Raw genomic sequence first — 20,826 nt, 5'->3', positions numbered from 1 at the left:
CTTATAAATGGATATGAATGTCACAAAAACAGGCAGCCCTCTGGGCAGGAAGCCAGTTATCTAAAGACTAACCAGACGTACGGTATTAGGTTTTTTGTCAAAGGCTGCATTGTCTGAGTCAGAACTGAGAGGCGGAATAATAGCAGAGTGGAAAAACGTGAGTAGCCAACATTTTCTTGAAATTCAATCTTCAGCAATGTGATGACAGTCCTGCACTGGGCAGGTCCATAGGAACATGCTTAAGTAGAGGGTTATTTTCCACATTCTCTTTTTCTGTCTCACTGTCTGTGTGTAATTCCCGTAATTTCTTCAGTTTTTTTCCTTCCCAACGTTTGACACACTCCCTACCCCACCTTACTGCTCACTTTCATGTGCACATTCAAACACATTTTTATAGAGGTATGAAGTGATTGTTTTAATCTAGGGGCATAATTTTACAAGGTGGAAGGTATTAATTGCTGGGAATGCTTGACATGTTTGGCTCAATAAACAATAATTTGTTTCTGGGAACACATAAGATGTAGATTGGATAAAAATCAAAGGGTTACTGCAAGAAAACAATTTGTTGCACTTTCACATCTGAAACACTTGATACAAGTGAGATCTGCAGAGCTGCTTGAAAATGAAGTAAAACGTACATTTGAAGCAGTGGAGATTTTTGAAGTACACAGTAACTCACTTGGTAGTTTGGGGCACTGATAACACTTGTTTTGCCCCCATGAATTCCCCACACTGCCGCAGCAATCCTCCTGATTGGTGAGAACAGGAAGTGGGGTGCTGTTGCACTAAAGCAAGATGAGAAAAGAAGTTAACAGCCAAAAAAAAAAAAAAAAAGACAAAAGGTTTCAGGTTCAATGTTCACCACTGCAGCATGTGACTAAACTCACGGCTTGTTTGGGTGTGGTCTCCTGGAAGCAGCGCCCCTTTGGTTTGTGTCTTGAGGGGATCAGGCGCGGCCCTGTCTTGTGAGGAGGCTTGACATCTGATTGGTCAAGAGGCTGAATGACTACAGAGGTGTCTGGCGTGTGGTGAACACGCACATTAAACTGCACTGGAATTGAGAAAAGGTAGAAATCAGAAGGACGAAATGGATCACAAAAGACTTTTCACCATCACTATAAACCAGGCGAGAGAAGCTGAAACAAAGGTTCGGTACCTTCAGATGAGTGGTGCCCTGCTTGTGACAAAGGCAGGGTGAAAACTGAGTGTGTCTGCGTCAACTGGGTTCGCCCTATGCCTGACTGCTCCACTAGTTTCTGGCCGTCTGGCTTCAGAGATACGGGGTAGACAGGCTGCTTGTTGCCTCGCGCTGCCTGAGCTTGCTGTGTCTGCTGGAGTGGAAACTGGCAGAGCCGACCAGTGAAGCCAGGCGGGCAGAGGCAGTGCTTCCTCGAGCTGCATACTCCTCCATTCATACACGTCAGGGGACACACAACTGCAGAGAGAGAGAGACAGGAAGAGAGTTGTCACACAGAGACAGACAGAGACTCCCACAGGTCAACAGTTCACAGCTATGAATTACATCAGATGAGAGGAAAAACTTAAACATGAGCAACACAATAACATAATGACAGAGTGAAATAGCTGATTTAGGATCAGTTTACTTCAGAGACAGACTGAGGTTTATATGATCACGTGAACAGCCTGATGATTTAGTTCTATATGACACAAATATGGCAGACAGACACAAAAGCTTGTGGTATGAGCAGGGCCACGTAAAATATTCACTGTGAACTGTACCAGTGTAAAAGTCACACCAGCTTGACGGACTAACAGGTCCCTGCAGCCAGTCGGCAGCAGAGTCTGAGCAGGAGAGCAGGTAACGTCACTGATCTGTTTAACAGCTCCATTCTTACATATGGGAAAGATGTTAAAATCCATGGGAAAGCTGCTGGCTGGAGAGACGCTCATGGTATATACAGTATTCAGTCCAGTTTTATTGGGTCTCCCATTGTGTTTATTTTAAGTCCAGTTGGTTTTGAAATTCCCACAATAGAACAATCAGAGGAAAGAGACAGAGAGAGCAGAAGAAAACCACAAGTAAGTGATGAATCAAAGGAGAGATCTCAGAGAAAACTCAAACCAGTTCAATGGCTTTATTGTCATTGCACAGCAGTGCAATGAAATTGTGAGTTCCCCGTGGTTGGTAACACATACGAACAACAAATCCACAGAGAGAGTAACGCCGCTGTGTCTAAGCGTGCCACCATCTTGCCTCTAGAAAGCAAAGCACTCAATGTGAAATGACATTAACCAAACAGTACAACAGCAGAGCTAATGAAGACAACAGCCAATGAAGTGACAGTGCAATAGCCGGCCAATATCCCAAAGGTATATTCTAAACCTTTCTCATTTAGAAACTTAAAAATTTAAACTCCTGAAAAGGCTGTAATCCTAAATTACATTACATACATCTTAAAACAAACAAACATACAAGTACTTAAGAACAAATTGAACTTTATTTAATCTAAATCTTAAAATAAAACAGAGTCAGTATGTGGGAAAATTAATCTGAGAAATTAATCTGGAACTTTTTCTGGGGTCTGAGTAGCTGCCATCTCTAAAATTAATATTAATCAATTAGCTAAGCTAACCATGTGCCGGCCTGATATTCAACAGACAGGTAAGAAGATGGTATGGTAGTACTGCTGATGTGGTATCTTCACCTGTTGTGCTCTGGGAAACAATCACGGGCATTTTTCTGTATTAACTTGTAGGCGATCCTCCTCCTCCTTCGTGCCCTTACCTTGCTAAACATGAGGTGTTACAGTTTTCCTTTACATCCATCATCTCTCCTACATCAACTCTGCATTATCACATTGTATTAAAATCCGCCAAAGTAACATGTATCATAAAAACACAATCGGTTGGTTTCTACGCACTGAATTACCACTTCTGCTTCTGTCGTTACGCTACAAATACAACTAGAACTGCAAACAGAGGTTAGTTTAGGAGACAAACCCAAGCTCACCATTTTTTTTTCCCCTTCTGGTAAATTTGGCATTTTTCACCAGAATACACCACAAACCGCCCTGGCCAGTAAACACAAGCACACTGTGCAGTTTACTATCACGATTGATGATGACTATTAGTATTAAGGTTACTCTTTGTTGCCATGTGGAACTGCCAAAACTATGACGCTGACCATTTTAGATCCATTGAGAACTTTCAGACGCACAAACCCATCTCAACAGTAAAATACAGGCTGGAGGTTGGATATAGAAAATATCCAAAGACAATATCCAGAGGAGAGGAGAAGAGAGGAGAGGAAAGGAGAGGAGAGCAGAGCAGAGGAGAGGAGAGGAGAGGAGAGGAGGCCTCTTTCTGCTGCTGAGCCAAGTGTACACACATGGAAGTAATTAGGTGCGGACTGCCAGGGAGTCTGGGCCGCGGCGTAATTAGGAGACTAGATCACTTTAAACACAGCGGGGACATCCTCACATAGTGAAAGTCAGGCAGAAAAATTAAAGGACTTCAATAAAACAGCCAACTAGTGGGGTACAAAACGTTTAAACCTGAAGCATGATGGATACTTAAGAAGCTGTCGTCCACTACCAACCACCGCGTGACTGTGGTCTTCAACGACTACAACTGGGCGCAGGCGGCAACGAGCACAATCAGGCCGGAAGGCTCAGGAAACAGTATGCGAGCCGCACAGACTGCAGACGGACTACTCAACTTTGTTCGACTTTCTCTGACATAAGAGAGTTTCCATGGTTCAGATTTCGTCTCAGTACTGGATTTAGAATGAGAGGAAAACTGGGAAAGATGCGGGGGCTGAAGATTGGGACTGCAGACGCAAGAAAGACAGGAAAAGAACCTCTTTCCAAATGTGATTACACAATCTAAACCCACAGAGGCTGGAAAGACGATGTAGAGAAAGTCTGGGCTGAGGCCTCGTCTGGCTGGGAAGGTGTCTGAATGAGCGCGGGTGCTCTGACGTAGCACGGTCAGGGTCAGGTCTACAGTAATGAAACCCATGAACACAAAGGAAGAGGGAGAAATCATATTACACGTTTTGGGTTATATTTCTTGGGTGGGGACAGGGGTGGGGGTGGTGTGAAAATGAAACCTTTTGATGTTAGAAAAAGCCCAGTGTGATACCATACAACACAGTGCAAAGTCCAACACACAGCTGCAACTGTCAGCACACCTTTCTCTACAGTCTTTACAGTCATTCAAAGAACTTCCAAGAAGATGTTTGAGCACAGTTTGTACAGGTGTTGTCTTGACTGAAATTATGTCAATTTTACACTAATTATTTGTCCAGAAAGGAGTGATCACTACTAAATGCATTGCTACTCTACAGATTCAAAGGTTGGAGACAAGAGGAGAGGAGTCTCTCTAGTCCCCACATTTAAAAAGTATATCTCCCCTGGAGTGCACTGATTTTAATGGCAGGTAACATGAGGTCACGAGGGCACTAAAAACAATCTGAGGAGTCTTGTATTTAATGTGGACCATATAGCACCACATACAGTGTGATTACAGAAGTGCTTTAGAGATGACTGATTATGTGATATTAAGACAGACAAATATATATATATATATATATATATATATATATATATATATATATATTATAATGATTAAAATGTGATAAAAATACCAATAAAATAGATTTTAAAAAATGAAAAACATCAGAGCACAGAACAAATCTGTATCTTAATGAGGTCAGTGTTTGCAGCCCTGTACTGTGCTGCTTACTGGTGCATGCAGTGTTTGTGACATTCAGTTTGGTGCCTAATCATCTCACATGCTGGCTCATGGCTGGTGACTGGTGACTTTTACAGTGACTCAGTTTTATCCTTTTTGTGTGTCAGAAAAAAAGAAAAGTATGCAGTCTTGATATGGAGGGTAGCTCAGTTTGGGGTGAATTTTATGTTGGAAAGATGTTTGTGTTGTGATTTTGTTGGTATGTCGAACATGTTTTTGGCATCAGAAGCGCTTACAGTCAAATGTTGGGGAACACGCCTCTGAATGTCCGTTACATGTCAAGCCTTTTGTTTTTTTCGTAACATTATTTATAAAGCCTCTAATTTCATTAGAAACAAAGAATCATATTATCAAATGTTGAATGTCCAGCTGTACGCGTGTAAAAAACAACAGCAGGAGAAACTGTAGACTTCCATTATTAATAGGATGTTTTGAAGTATATTTATTATGGAAACAAATCATATTTTTGTAGATGGTGTAATTCCTCTCATCCACTGTCCACATTCTTTTATTATTTTTGTAATTATATTCTTCTCTAAATGTTACTTGTTTCCATATGCATTTTAATTTAAAACACACTGAGTTTACTTATAATGAAAAATGTTACAATAGCATATTTTAATAACAACACATTTCATTTATATAGGGCTTTTCAAGATACTGAGAAACACTTTCCACAGGAAGTTAAATAAAATATCGTAGGTAACTAAAATCACACTTTGCTTTGATATGCTTGCTCAGCATACTTCCAAACTGCACACAGAGCTATTAGAAGAATCCATTAGTCTGTGTAGCTAGGTGGAAAATTAGTACAATTTCCCCAACCTAATGGTCCCTTTTAAAAAACGCATTTTACCTGCAGGAAGTTAAACTCATCCTTATACAGGGAAGGTTTCGCCCCGGCTCCGCACAGCATGAAACTGAAGCTCTGAGCAACAGGCGGTGTTACTGCACTTCATCCCTGATTACTGGATTCTGTTTAAATTAGCGATCTCATTTCTGTTTGTCTTCGGAGCTCCAGGAGGGCTGAATAATTTGCATGCTGTAAAAACATACAATGTCTCCTCTCCTTCATTTATGCTCAAGCCACCCTGGCAATGCACGGGCTAATGCATTCTGCAGATCTTGTATTTGAACGGGTGTGTGTGTCTGTGTGTGTGAGAGTTATTAACTGTACTGTCTCCTGGAGAGCCGCTGTGGTTAGGCGACTGCACCACATTACATACTGAAAAGAGCACAAAGCTTTACAGTTGAGATCATAACGAGGATTTTACTTTCCAGTGGACTCTCCCTTTAAATCATCACCTCAGAGTTCATTAGCAGAATTTATGATCTGAAATCGCTCATTGACTCTCAGTAAGCACAGAGGCAGCCAGCTCTCTGTTTTGTACCACACCTTTGCCTTTATGGATCTAACACATTCCTGAGTGTAGAGGTGGTGTGTTATTAAAAATCAAATGCACTTCAGAGTTATTTGGAGGTCTGAATGAATGTGAGGCATGAACAGGGCAGGCTGGCTGAATGGTGGGGGCTGGGACTTGAGCATGTGAAGCAGTTTCAGTATCATGAACCTCATTTTCAACATAGCCCTGTCAAAGAAAATGGAGAAGGTTAAGAAGTATTCAGGATCCCTATATTCAGGATTCCTCATCTCTCATCTGTGGCGTTAAGTAGTGATTGAATCACTTTATAACAATTTGAATGAAGACAAACTGTGTTGCCATTAAATATATAGCCATATTTTTCCCATATATGGCTTCAGTTAAGCTAAGAAAACATTCAAAGTTGACTTTATCCTTTGCTGTCATGCCTTTGAAACCTAATTTAATATTGAAAGTCAGCTTGCAGGTACGTTCCAAGACAGTCTGGAGGCATATAATTTTCCCATGCGGTGCTCACTCCAACTAGAAGAGTGAAGTGAACTGACTAAAGACGCAGAAAGAAAAGGGAAGAAAGTCTTTGTCTTCAAGCTCTTCTCGTCAGAGTGCTTCAAGTGACATATGAGTGAGAGCTCCTTCTTCATCATGTCACGATTCACCCAAAGAGAAAGACAGATCTCTTCACAGCATGAGATGGTGGAGGGAAGGGATCATATATCTAGGAAAGTGAGGGAATAAAGTGGAAAGAGAGGAGAGATGTAAAATCCAGAGAATAGAAAGTGTGACGTTTCAGTGGGTTTGCTGTGATTCCCAGACACTTTTTTTTCCTCTCAGGAAAAACATACTGCACATTCCCCAACTGCTAAATAAGCACACCTACTGTAACTAACAGGACATACTGAAAAAAGACACCATGTTTCATATTTTTAGTAAATTATAGGTAATAACTGACAGCGGGAAAATTACACTGGTCTGTCCTTGTTTTTTGCAAGCTGAACAGAAAAATGTCTTTGCACAGGCATGTATGAAGAAAGAAAGAAAGAAAGAAAGAAAGAAAGAAAGAAAGAAAGAAAGAAAGAAAAAAGAAAGACAGAAAGAAAGAAGAAAGAAGAAAGAAAGAAAGAAAGAAAGAAAGAACAAGAAAGAACAAGAAAGAACAAGAAAGAAAGAAAGAAAGAATGGTTGAGAAAGAAAGAAAGAAAGAAAGAAAGAAAGAAAGAAAGAAAGAAAGAAAGAAGGAAAGAAAGAAAGAAAGAAAGAAAGAAAGTGTTGCCCTCTGAGTGGCCTGTGACCACCCACCCACTCACTCCTGTCTGTCTGGAGATGACGCATCGTCAGCCCCCTCCCTCCATGGCGTCCTTTCAGCCGCAGCCGCACCCTCCCAGCACAAAAACAACAAATTACAGCCCCACAAGCCGCAGTTGAAAAGCTCCTCAGCTCACTGAACCCAAAGCTACTGCAGACATCATCTCCCACCATACAGACGACACAATGGCCCGATCTGTCCTGCTCTTTTAACACACTCATGCTCTGGCAATTTCCCCAGACTGCAATATTCAGACACCGAAATCCGTGGTGATGCTTATTGAGTCACTTTCGCTATGATTCAGTCCCAGTCTGACCCGACCCACTCAGAGATATAAAAAATGGATGCCGTAACACTTTTTGGTCAACATGCGATCATTTCCACGCTTGTTTTCTTGCATTGTGATACCACCACGAGTCGTACTTCCACTAGTCGAGTTTTCCCGTTGTTATACTGTAACTGTGATACATGGTGCAGAGTCAGATTATTACTAAACTCTACTCTATATCTCAGTGGAGGAAATGATCACTAATGACAGTAGGTTAAACTTAGAACCAAACATATTTTGGAACAAAACTTCCAAACATTTTTACTCAAACACTCTCTTCTCGCTTGCAATACTGGTTCTGTCTGCTCATAATCATCTCCATCAGATCACAGATCCTCTGTCACCACGAGGGCAACCAGTGGACAATCAAGAAAGTCACTGCACGTTGATTACTGAGTTTAGCCACTTGTTGATTTCTGTCCTTGTTTTTTGTCCTATTTTGGACACGTAACATAAACTCAACTTTTCTGAGCTTGTTTGCTTGATTTAGATCCTTATGGTGTTACATGAAGGGGGACATGAGAGGATCAACCATACGGTCATTGGCCAAGCTGGGAAACCAAAACAATGAGCTAAAAACAGCATAGTGGGTGGTGGAGTCGGGTGTTCATTCTCAGTGGGTCCGGCACTATGAGTGACCCTTTCACATCACACAGTCATTTGAGTAAATGTTATTGCAAAAGTTTCATTTATTCTAGGTTTAGAAAGTATTTCCAGGAGTATTTTCCTTATATAATCTTTTACTACTATCAAATACCATCTTTCATGACCCCGGAGAACCATGACTAAACAACACTGGGCCCCATAAACTGTAAACACATGCCACTAGAGCCACTGTTTAAAAAGAAAATAGGGGAATGGCTATCATTGTATGACGTGCTTCACTTTACCATCAGATCCAAACCAGGAAACCACGTCCCCAAATAAGCCTACCATCAACTGGCACTGTGAGACCACATACCACACGAAGTGAAAAAGAGCGACGTACGAAATGGGTCAGACTCCTGCAGCTGAGCCAGACGTTGGGAGTAAATGACATAATCACTGCCTTTTGAAAACACAAACCTGCACAAGCATTCCTCCTCCCCCTGCAGAACTCAGTGCTCCGTTAACCCCCCGAAACTGAGCGGCCTCGGCCTCAGCTATCCAAACAATAGTGCCGTCCTTCGTCCACTGTCACCAAAGGCATTCATTACCTCTCGCAGTCAGCCTAAGACAACAGTTTGTTAACCTTACAGAAACTGGACGATGACGAGGAGCAGACTCCTCCAGAGAGACTGGAGCACCCTTTGTCAGGCAGATCAGGACGGATCATAGTAAGAAGGTTTGCAATTATCCAAATCTGAATCAAACGCTGCCTGGCACAATGTGATTTTTACATGTCATGGAAATATGCGGTGTGGTTTCAATAGTTCTTGGGTGGGCACATATCCAATGTTACCCTGTCACACCCCTCTGGCAGAGATGTTTGTGGAAGGAGAGCCAGAGAGTCAGACAGGATCTTGGCGTAGATGTGAATGATGTCATATAATGACTGTCTAAAAGCCTCGGCTATAGGAACTGGAGAGCAGGCAGGTAGAGGAGTGCTGACAGTGCTCTGCTGAGATTATGTCAGATACCTGCCCTGCAGGATACTCAGCACTCAGCACTGGAGAGCGTAGCAGGTAATGTCTGCAGGCTGCACACTCTCAGGCCACGGCGGCAGGCAGCGCTGGCAGAGGCTGTGTTATTCTGTTTACCCTGGCTAATCACTACAGCTACAGGGTCCTGCATGGTGTGGGTGCAGTCCCTAGCGCTCGCATTCCTCTGAGCAGCTTTAAATAACTGCTCCGTTTCTCCCCCCTCGCTAAGCAAATGGGAGGAGAGCGTTAAAGATGGCAAAGAAGGCTGTTTGTTTGAGCTGGATTCAGTACACTACTCTTGAGCACCAAACACATTTAGGTACACACACACATGCAAATATACACACTGTTCCCTTGTGATGTTCAAAAAAAAAAAAGAAAAAGAAAAAACACCTCTAATTGCTGCTTTGTTTTCCAAACTTAATTTACTGTGACAATTTTTGCAGCCTGCACAGCCAAATTGGCTTTCTTTCACAGAAAGTAATGACACGGAGGAGTCTGATTTGGTGGGAAACTCCTGGTGAGATCATGTGGATTATTGCTCTGAATCTGTGTTGTGGTGCAAGCTTGACAAATGTAAATACAGAAATAAATCACTGTGGCTTTAAACCTTTTAACAACCACCCTATTTTGGGATTGGCTGCCCTATATTAAAACAAATGAACAGTTTTAAACCCTAGTGATTAATTTGGAAAGAAAGTTTTCATATCTTTGACACCGTGTTGGACTGACTGCTGTGAAGGTATAGTAGGGAGACACTGTGGTGTATTTTGACCCAGCTGTTAATTGCACCTGGTTTATTTTCACGACTGGCTGCTCTTTTTTAATGTCTAATTATTAATTATTAATACATACATATTTAATTCTTAGGAAATTTCCTTTCAGTCTGCGAACGTTCTGTCTACCAACAGTGTCCCACTTGCAAAACAGCGGTAAAAGGTTAATGAAAATGGCAGACCCCAAATAACCCCATGTATTATTTCCCCATCATGCATAAATAGACAGGGAGAGGTGACAGAATGCGCATCCAAAAATATAAAAACACATCCTTGACAGGGAGTTAAAGATCAACCTACAAACACAGAAGATGCTCGTTTCACCGAAGGTAAGCAGCTTTCACGACAAATAAGCTCTACATAAATGTGAACAAGCCTCCTCAAGCATGTGTGTTTGTGTTTGAGAGGGTGTGAGCACAGGAGCTGTGCCCGACTTTGCCTCTGAGCTTGGTCCAACCTGTGGCAAAAATCCGGAGTGCTGCAGGTTTATGGTTGGCCGTGTTAGACCGCCTTCTCCAAAGCTTGGCACGGGAGAAAGAAGAGTGTGTGGGTAAGAGCAGAGGGCTTTGAAAGGTAAAATAAACTCATCTCCTAAACAGAGAGAAAGCAGAACCAGCTCCATCTACTGTATTTGACTGACTTGTCTTCATTTTCAGGCTCCCATGGACCTCTGACCCGTGCCAGGGCAAAACCAAAACAAACCACAGGGCTACTACTGTCACTTTACTCTAAATACAGAACCACATGGGAAATCCTGAAATAGCCATATCCACTTTTCATGATGCCCATTTTAGGTGAGACAAGCCCAGACTGAGATATGATGAGACCACTTCCGTGTGCTTTATGTTATTCCAGAAAAAGACGAGAATCTAGAGCAGCCGGGGCGTCTGGAGCCCTGTTAAAGATGAGATGCTGTGAAGTTGCAGAGGACAGATAAGGCTCATTGGACTATCTGGGAGCCAAGCAGCTGCTGTCAGTAAGGCTGATAGATGGGATGCCTCAGTGCTAGCAACAGCAAGGAAAAATTAGACTTGTGTTAAATCTAATTGGAAAAAACATAATAACTGATGTATGTACACAGACGCTATTTTTAACCACTTTATTTTGAAAGAATATCTCTGAAGACTACTAAAAATATAACTCTTCCTTTAACAAGTGGACAAAGTGTGAGAAAGCTGCACACACACACACACACACACACACACACACACACACCCACACACAAAAAAACAGTCTCCAAGGATTGAAAAGGCATCTCAATTTATGGCCAGCTTTCAAGTGCTGAAGAGTAAAAAAAAAAAAAAAAAAATGAGTTGGCTCTTGGATATATTGTCAGCAAAACGCTTGGAGATAATTACAAATCAGTCTTCATCTGTAAACAGATTCAGGTTCAAGAGGACATGCAATCGGAGCAACATGCAAACGTTCATTCAAGATTTTTACAATTTTGCAATTTACAAATTCCAACGATTACTACATGCAACCCCTCTTCCTCCTTTATCTCTCCCAAAGCTTTCTCAATACTCTGCTACAGAGTAAATTCAGCTGTAATAAACAGAGCAAGATGCACTTGTTGTTTTATTCCTGACAAAACGATAATGTCAACGATGTCTCTGCCTCCAACCCTGCAGAGCCTGATGGTGTCTTACACAGGTATAATGTAGAATACAAGAAAAAAGCATATCAGGCTGCAAAGCTGTTCTGTTTTTGAACACAGTATGAATGTATTAATGACGTGGATACCCAGTAAACGTGGCAATATCTGGCACATTTTACTCTAATTGCAGTGGAGCTTGTGTTATGCAGATGTAAATATGTCAAGTAAGTGTTCAGCTGTTAATGATAAAGTGTCTTGATCTGATAAGTATGTGGTATATGAATTGTAGTGTATGCCAGAGCTCAGAGAACATGTGTAAAATAATGATTACACAGATAGCCTGCCGTGATGTATTGTGTACACTGTACATTATGTAGACCAGTTCTGAGTCTACCTGCTACTTACTTAACCATAACAGATATTCTGTAATCATTGACTGTCTGTCTGACAATCAGTGCAGAGCTCCAGCTCAGTAGAAGCTCCCTCAAATAGGGTATAAAGTACAAAGCTGTCTGTCATCCAGGTGATTTGTCGTCATGCACAGCAGACTGAGAGGATCCGCTCAGCTCAACATCTGGGTGGTCGTCTGTCTGTCTGTCTGTCTCAGGGTGGGACAGCATAATCACACACTGCCCACATCAAACAGGTCATACCTTGACAATTATGATTGATGTTTAGGAATAAGCCTTTTTTTTTAAATAAGGAAGCTTAAGCCGGTACGCAAACAGATCTACTAACAATTGGAAGCAATTAACAGAGCAGATGTCTAAAGTTTTAATCAACATGTTTATATCAAGTATGAATCATCCATATATGTAATGTGAAAGGTGTTGCTCAAAGTGAGGTGCATGGAGTGTTTTAATGTCTTTGAGCTGATTGTTTGGGTTTTTCAGCTTACAAAATGCACTGTTCTGGCTCGCTCTCACCACTTCCAGGCTGCTATTTTCAGCAGAAAAAGCCTCTTGATGATGAAATCCATGTCTGTACCAAATCATGGCAATCCCTGCGATAATTGTTGAGATATTTCAGTTTGGACCAAAGTCAAAGACCATGCTTCTCACATGGCTAAAACTGTCAAGCATTTGCTGGTACCACCTATTAAATCTGGCTTTTCTCTGCTTTGTGTTTTAGACAGCTGGTCAGAAAATCAAACAATGTCAAAACAACTCCTTGGAAGCACAAACCTCTGATAACGCTGACATGTTCTCCAGTTTGTTTTCCAGCTGTTTAACCCTGGGATAACAGTCATTTCACTGAATCTTTAATCATGCAGGAATTCCCTTGGGATTTGAAAATATATGTTTTCTGAGTATGTCAGTGGCGCAGACGCATACTAGGTAACTGCATTGTCCCTAGTTTGAGTTTGTCTCTCCCATGTTTTCAGTCACTTGATCACGTCAACCTGCCCACTGAAGGTAAAAACACATTTTCAAAAACTTTCTCTCTCTCTCACTTTCAAAGTTATGGCCATTAAAATGATCTGCTGGCAGAAATCCCAGATCCACATCACCACTAAAACCTAAAAAGACTGTTTCTTGGTCTGTCTACCAAACACCAGACAAATTCAGGCAATTACTTTACTGACTGTAAGAATCCTTGTGCATATTGAGACGTGCAAAGTGAAAGTTATTTCTGCACTTCCACACACTGACATGAGCTGCATTTCTTTTGAACAAAGGTTCGGGTTTGGTCAGGTTTGTTCAGCCTGGCTGTGCTGACGTCACAGCTGCTCAAATATGGAAAAGTCTTCATATTGTTGCTGCTATAGCCATGGCCGTTTTAACACAGGGGAGAGAAATTTCCACTTGTCCACACCACATTCCAGCCCTGACACTGAACATCACACATCCCCTCTCCAAGCTGAAGTCAAACCCACTATTCCCTGCTGCTGCAAAAACTCACACAACATAGCGAGGATCTGTTTTTGGATACTCTGACTGTGAAGCCCAGGAGACAGGTGACTGTAGAACTGTTTCTCTAGCCCGACCAAACATGAACCACCATGAGGTATTCCTGGAATTTAAAATGTCTTTCTTGAATTATTTGCTGCAGAACGCAGAAGCCCAAAATGTGACGCAGCACGAGGAAACTGGAGGAGAAGAGGGAGGCCTGGCGTCCAGACCAACCCTCTGACGCTACGTGATGTCGAGGAGGAAGAGTACTGTCATGGCACCTCGAGTGTGATTCAGTTGACCTCGATCAAATCCAGCCTGCTTCCTTCCACATGGGCATACCAAAGAAAACAGCTGGACAGGCTACATCTGTATAACCACCTACAACTCCTCTGTACTGTGCGATAACTGTAAAAAGCACCACAGCCATGCAGCATAGAGTCAATAACTTGCATATGATTTATTCCAACTGACTTCTTTGTTGGTTTTTTTAAAGCCACAGATAAATATCAGGCACTGCTCAAGAGCATTTTTCATTTAAGTTTTACTGTATCTATGCTGCTCCTATAAATCCAGACATAAAAACATGTGTGTTATTATACGGCCCGGGGGGAAGTGGGGGGGGGGGGGGGGGACAAAATCACAATTAACAATGAAGTGGAACAAAGCCGAATTCGAAAGATTTGAAAGATATACGTTTTGAGGTTCAGTTCTGTTGAATGTGCTCTATTTCTTAGCACAGAAGAGAATGGAAAATGCTTCTGGCACCAATGAGATGTCCACAGAAATATGAAGCTATTGCATCATATACTGCTGCCTCTGAAGTGCTGTTATCATCTATAATTTATTATTTTAGGACCACTGCTGCTTAATGTATCAGTTTCATTAAGATAATGGAGTTTATATCAACCTTCGCTGAGATATTCTGGCGAAACAGAGACAAGCAAAGTGCCTAATAATGACCATCTGTTGATACGAAGACGGAAATGACCCTATGACCGTCATTTATGGCACAGCACCAATGTCCACTGCAGAGACGTCGTCAGTGGGAAGCTGAAGCTCCTTTATTAGTCTTTAACCTCAGACAGATGAAAATCTCATGTCTTGCTGAGTATCTTACTCTCTACACTGAGCGGGGTAGGAGGAAAGCTGACCAGAGAGAGTCAGCCCTGGGCCAGAGACTGACGTAGACTCCGAGGCTCCATGTCTCACCACAGCTGATCTGATACTGCACAGAGCGGCTCCACTCATGCCAACCAGACGCTGGAGTTGAGGGCGAAAAAGTGTAGATCTAAAGAGTACGTTTATATGCTATGTAATGAGCCATGCCTCGCTAATTAAAGTGTAATATGGGAACATTTTCCAGCAGTGCAGTGGAGGGTAAACCCACTTTACCTCATTTTAACCACCTATTTATTTGCTAAGCAGGGTTTATACCCACTTGACATAAACCTTAATGCCATGAATTCATGATGGATATGAGTTGCTGGTATTACACTGGTGTATGGAGGATGGGACTTTTTAAGGCGATAAAGGCATTAATGAACGAGCTATACTTGATATTTGTTTATATTGGTCATTGTTTGGCTTGTGATAGACCCTTACTGGTTATATTTTTGACAGTTTAAACAAAGCTGGAACAGCTACGAAGGACAATCACTCATGTACTGTACTGTAGTTGTGTGATACAGTATTCGTACTCGTCTTGATAATGTCCATTTTGAGAGATGTTTTACTTTACTCCACCACACTAGAGGTAAAATTTGTAATCAGGTAACTACTGCCTAACTCATCTAACAGCTGCAGTGACTTTGCAGGTAAAGGTTTTACATAACATATGGTAGGAGTGTGAAATATGTTGCATTGTTATAGATTTAAGTACCTTCGAGCTTCAAATGAACCCCTGAAAGGCACTAAAAGGAATCAATGTATTAGTTAGTTGTTTTATTTTTCCTTAAGTAAGAATGTGTGTAGGGTTTTTACTCGCAAACGAGCAAACAGCCACTCGTACTTTGTTTATCTTAATACTTTTCTCACTAGTGTCTCCTCATAACATTATGATGAGGTGAGTCACATGTCATTCAGTCCCACTCTCACCGTTTTGAGGAGTTAAACAGGGATCATTCGAAATTTCATTGTCTGAATTAACATTTCAAAGCAGTTATTCTCCCAGAACAAAGCCTGAACCAGCACAGTGTGATAAACAGATCCACAGCGATAGTAAGTTGTTGTTGGATTTTCTGATGATCTTGATATGGAACCTTTTTTTTTTTTTTTTTTTTTTTTTTTTTCATACCATGTGATATTTACAGATAGCCAAACTCCACAAAAAGTCCATTTATGAGCAACCAAACAGGCCTCTCTCCACCTCTGCAGGGGGCTCTATATAGAGGAGAAAAAAAAACCACTATAAATCCCGAGGTCAGGGCAGAGCTGTTGGTTAATCGCAGCGGCCTGGTTATATCCCCTCATAAATAAACAGCATTGTTCCTGCAGCCTCGCACCGTCACTCACCGACCCTGAAGCCCTGTCCGATCAGCGTGTCGGCCGCCTGCCCGTTCTCCGCGATCAGCGTGGTGTTGTTGCCCTGCTCGCAGGTATCCTGACACTGTCCCTTCAGGCAGATCCGCTTGCAGATGAGGGGAGCGATGACCACCTTGAAGCGCTCCCGTGTGGAGGAGCGCTCCGTGCACCACACCAGCCTGTGGACGCTCAGCCAGATGACGAGCAGATGGGTGATCAGAGAGGGCATCCTGGCATCCTTCACTGCCCTCCACAGAGACCCGGGGACATCAAATCACCAGCTGAGGGGTTCAGCTCCAGCTCCAACGCGCCTGCTTTGTTAACCGAGGCAGATATTTCGGTCTCATACGGTGGAAAAAAAATTTTAAAAAAAATAAAAAAAATAAAAGCGCGTCCTCTCTCCTGTTTTTTTCTCCTTGAGGAAAACTAAAAAGAAAATAAATAAAAATCACTTCCCTCTCGTACCCAAGTGATCCGTCTGTAAAAGCGACGCGTTTGGCATCTTTGGAAGTTTCTCGTTTCCCTCTTTTTCTGTTGTTTCCAAAGTTGCCTCCGCTTTTGTGGCTCTTCCTTCTTCTCGCCAGTTGCTCTGGAGAGTTGGAGAGAGTGCGTATGTGGGTTTGGGAGAGAAAGAAGGGAGGAGAGGGAGGAGAGGAGAAGGGGTGAGCCAACCCTCTCTGGAGAAACCTGGCGACAGGCCAGCCAGGCGGTGCAGGAGCAAAGCTGAGAGTGGTTTCCTTGTTGGTTACTTCTCCTAACACCCCCCCCCCCGCCCCCCGCCCCCAACTCCTCATCTCCCCTGCTGCCCCCGCACAGACCCCTCTCTGCAAATCATAGCTGCACAGCTGTGTGAGTCACTCGGGAAAAAAAAAATTATATGTTGATATACACCTTTGTGTTTGATGAGAGTTTAGGAAGTGTGAAAACACACTGTAAGAACATGTGACTGAGCTTTGGATGCTGATCAATCAACAGCCCTCTTAATCAATGACTGTCCCTGAGGTCACTGTGACCTGCACCAGCCTGTTGTACATTTGGGTCACCAGGGTCAGGCTGAGGTCAGGTCAGAAGTTACTCAGGTTATATGAATGCAGCTAATTAGACAATAAGTTTTTGTCTTATAAGCTATTCACAAAGGTAAAATAAATCTGTTTGGATGTGAACACTAGTGTGACATTGGTGCAACAGCTTCACATGATGTGTGATCGGATTATTATGGTCTGTGAACAGAGTCATGTTCACACATCAGATATCAGTTTATCTCCAACGTACACCATGACAACCCGCAAAAATGATTTATGTGGCTATTTTCAACATTTCTCAGTGATCAAAGACGTTCTCGCCTTATTTGTCTCAAATGGTGTATTTCAGAAAGGGTCGCAATACCACAATGGAAAAACATCTTCATTCAATTTTCTTCCAAATAAACATTTTAAGAAGTTAAACCCACAAACAAACTAAAGGCAAAAGCATCAATTCTGAAAAATGATCCTCATCTCAGTGCGAATAAAGCTTAAGAAACACTGTATTGCCGTAAGTGATGTTACACTGTTGGCTGGTTTAAACTCCAGCTGTGCATCATGTGTGATTTGCATGTAAACCTTTATTTCGCAGGGTCGTCAGCAACTGTAATTGCTTATGTACAGCCTGCAGTTGTGCTTTTTCCAACAACTATGGCAAATTAAAGTTTTTTATTTTTGCAATCGTGCATGTGACCAAATAATATCAAAGTCTGCTTCTGTCCACCCTGAATGAAACAGGGTGCAGCTTAGCTCGTCTAGAGAGCAGAGGCCCTCGACAGCAAAACCTCATTTCATTCCTGTCATACACTGAGCTGTGTCCCTTAATCCTGGGAAAAGTGAATGTGCTCATAAAAACGCTAAGTTGCCATCGCTGTGGACCTCGTGAGGCAGCCAGTGTTTGGGGTCACATGGGCAAAGGGGTGAAAGTGAGAAAGAGACAAAGAGAGTTGAGTCACTTCCTCTCCAAAACGTGAGAGTGTTTACTTTCAGTCGCTGAGGAAATGACTGCATGGGCTTACAGAGAGTTCACAGGCCGCTCTCAGATTTCTCTCTGCCTCTGCTACTTGCCATCAGTGCATCAGCGGCTGCCAAGACACACACACACACACACAATGCAAACACATCACACATCACTCACAAACCATCCCTGAGTATTACAAAATAGTGACTTTCCTTCTAAACACTGAAACCTTAGCATTACTCACTGCTCAAGACAATAATGACAAACAGAAATATACAACCCTTTTACACAAGCTAGAGATAAAAACAACTGTTAACTGAGACAAGGAACTCAGTCTCTCTGACACTGAGAATTTTTACTAAAGTAAAGGCATCAGTACCACAATGTAAAAACTCTGGCAACAAAAATTTGACTTGATTAAAAGTGATATTTTGTATCTGTAAGCGATCGTCATTGCCACTAGATGTCGCAATAGACCACCAGCATCTCGGACCAAAACAAATGCTTATCCCGCTTCCATGTTGCCGCCACACCCCTGCATTCATGATCCCAGTCAGCAAAGTGTTGTGAAGCTGAGTTAAAGAGGCCACTAAACATTTAACAAGAAGCACAACAGAATAAAGTCACCCTGTGTGCTCAAGAGTCAACAAAAAACAATCTAACCACCACCATTAGTCCACGCTAGCACTGCCGTGATATGCTGAATGGCAAAGCTGACAGTTAGCCAGCTGGCTATGGCGACATTTGCCGAACAAATTCATAATGTGGGTAATAATAAACAGTTAGGCCTACTGTAGCCAGTCACTAATGAAAAGACACATGGATCATCATGTTGCCATGAAGTTGCCTACATGTTGAAGAGGAGAAAAGCCTGTTGAAAAGCCTCCATGGAGGTAAAGCCAGACCAGTACTGGCTACATGGTCAGACAGGGAGAGAAACTCAGCCTTTCTGTTTGTCTGCCGGGACCAGTCCACTATTGGAGCCGGCAAAGACAGTGAGAGAGCCGGTAAAAAACTTTAGTGGTGTTTGAAGGGTCGTCCATCCGACCGGATTTGAGCAGCTTGTCTCCATGGTCAGTCCACCTGTGCGCCGGTGTTATCTCTTTCTTTGTTGGAGGTCTGTTTAGTAGGTTTCACCTGAACCTGCTTACAGCACTGTGCATGTTGCTAGTGCTCCTGTGTGTTTATAAAGGGGGAAACCAACAGTTTAACAGGAGGGACTCACATGCACGAACATGCATGCGCCGCCAACAAAACAAAAAATAACTCAGATTACAACACAATCAGAGTTGGTGTGACTTCGTTCCCTGCTTATTCCTCTATAGCCTCACATAGAAAATAGTTGTTTACTGCCATATTGTTTAAAATCTCATTTACAGAACTCTTAAAGTGTCAAAAGTAAAAATAAAATAAAAGTAATCTCAATGCAGCAAAGTTGCCCCTGATGTTATAGCCAGCTACAATATAAAACAACAACACACAATATGTGGTATCGACCTGTATTTTAAAATCTTAATTTTAAAAGTAACTACTAAATGTAAGTGTAAAATAAATGCAATGCAGTTACAAGTACAATATTTCCCTCTCCAATTTAGTAAAGTAGAAATATCAGGTACCTCAGAATTAAACTCAGGTAAAGTACCTGAGTAAATGTAGCCTACTGGGTTGCTTTCTGTTACTGTTTCTTTAAAGATGAAATGTCATTTGTACTGTACTAAAACAGATTTATAGTTAATTGAGCAACATGTCAATAAGTCTGTGTATAAAAAAAACACAAGTTACAGCAATTTAGAAGTTTTAGAGTCAGAACAGGTGGACAATTATTTGAGTCTTGTGGCTTTCGTTTTTTATTGGCTGTGATGAATGAACACTTTTAAAAAAAAATTAAAAGTCCATGTGATAACTTTTGTGACACTTAGGGTAAAAATCATCTGTACCTCGTTTTAGTGAAGATTAGACAAAGTTTGCCTGAGGAGTAGGGAAAAAAACACTATTACATAAAATCCAATATGGCAGAAATTCACTTCATGGGGTGCATTTATCTTTTCTTGATTCAATGTTACCTTGCTTTTGAAAAATCGGAGCATATGGTTCAAAAGTTGTATGCATGAGTGCACCTCTGGCTTTGACCTGTTTGTGGCGCTGGAGTGCTTAAGGCACAGGCATGAAACTTGATGAACAGCGTCACAGGAGTGTCCCCAGTCAGTGTGCCAAATGTAGACACTTTTTGCTGTACGGTTCTAGAGGCTGCCTGGGTTCTTTTAATAGAAGAAGAAGTTGAAAGACGATAAAGCAATCATAAAATCATAAAATATAGTTCCACTGCCATGTTAATATAGTAGTTATGCTGCATATTGTTTGTTCTATTTTATTAGTTGGTAATAAATACTCCCACAAAAATATACTACTACAGAAGTATCTGGTCTCTGATCGTTCCCAGTGGGTCACAACATTAATCTGAGGGGTTATCATGAGATGATCCATAAATCAATGAAGAAGAATACATTTTCTGCTCTATTATATTATGTATGTTTTTGGATATGTCTCTTTTCTTTCTTTGTCTTCAGCCTTCTAAAAATGATTAAAATCAAACAGTTTGAGAAGATTAAATTTAGAAATATGTATAAATACATAACCTTTGAATTGGGGCATGAGTTGACTTTCTATAGTTTTAAAAGGACAGAACGAAATAGAATTAATAATT

At 41.7% G+C, this 20,826-nt stretch overlaps 1 protein-coding gene across 4 annotated transcripts in view; it reads right to left on the bottom strand.

Annotated features, from left to right (window-relative positions):
• The window catches only part of ltbp3 (latent transforming growth factor beta binding protein 3), a 33,664-nt gene extending 16,800 nt beyond the window's left edge, over nucleotides 1-16,864 (bottom strand). For 3 of the 4 annotated variants that reach the window (XM_071460812.1, XM_071460811.1, XM_071460813.1), the window contains exons 1-4: nucleotides 16,131-16,864; nucleotides 1,157-1,435; nucleotides 888-1,051; nucleotides 680-785 (exon numbers count right to left, since the gene is read on the bottom strand). In XM_071460812.1, coding sequence (XP_071316913.1) covers nucleotides 680-785; nucleotides 888-1,051; nucleotides 1,157-1,435; nucleotides 16,131-16,368 — 787 coding nt within the window. In that variant the 5' untranslated portion in view covers nucleotides 16,369-16,864. The remainder of the gene's footprint in view (nucleotides 1-679; nucleotides 786-887; nucleotides 1,052-1,156; nucleotides 1,436-16,130) is intronic. The other variant, XM_071460810.1, reaches the window with a different exon arrangement.
• Between the last annotated feature and the right edge of the window lie 3,962 nt (nucleotides 16,865-20,826).

Source organism: Trachinotus anak, unplaced genomic scaffold (genome assembly GCF_046630095.1).
Source record: "Trachinotus anak isolate AG129_WGS33_773 ecotype Australia unplaced genomic scaffold, CSIRO_AGI_Tana_v1 ptg000024l, whole genome shotgun sequence".
In the NCBI taxonomy this organism is placed as follows: domain Eukaryota; kingdom Metazoa; phylum Chordata; class Actinopteri; order Carangiformes; family Carangidae; genus Trachinotus; species Trachinotus anak.
This window is presented reverse-complemented; position numbering and strand designations above follow the sequence as displayed.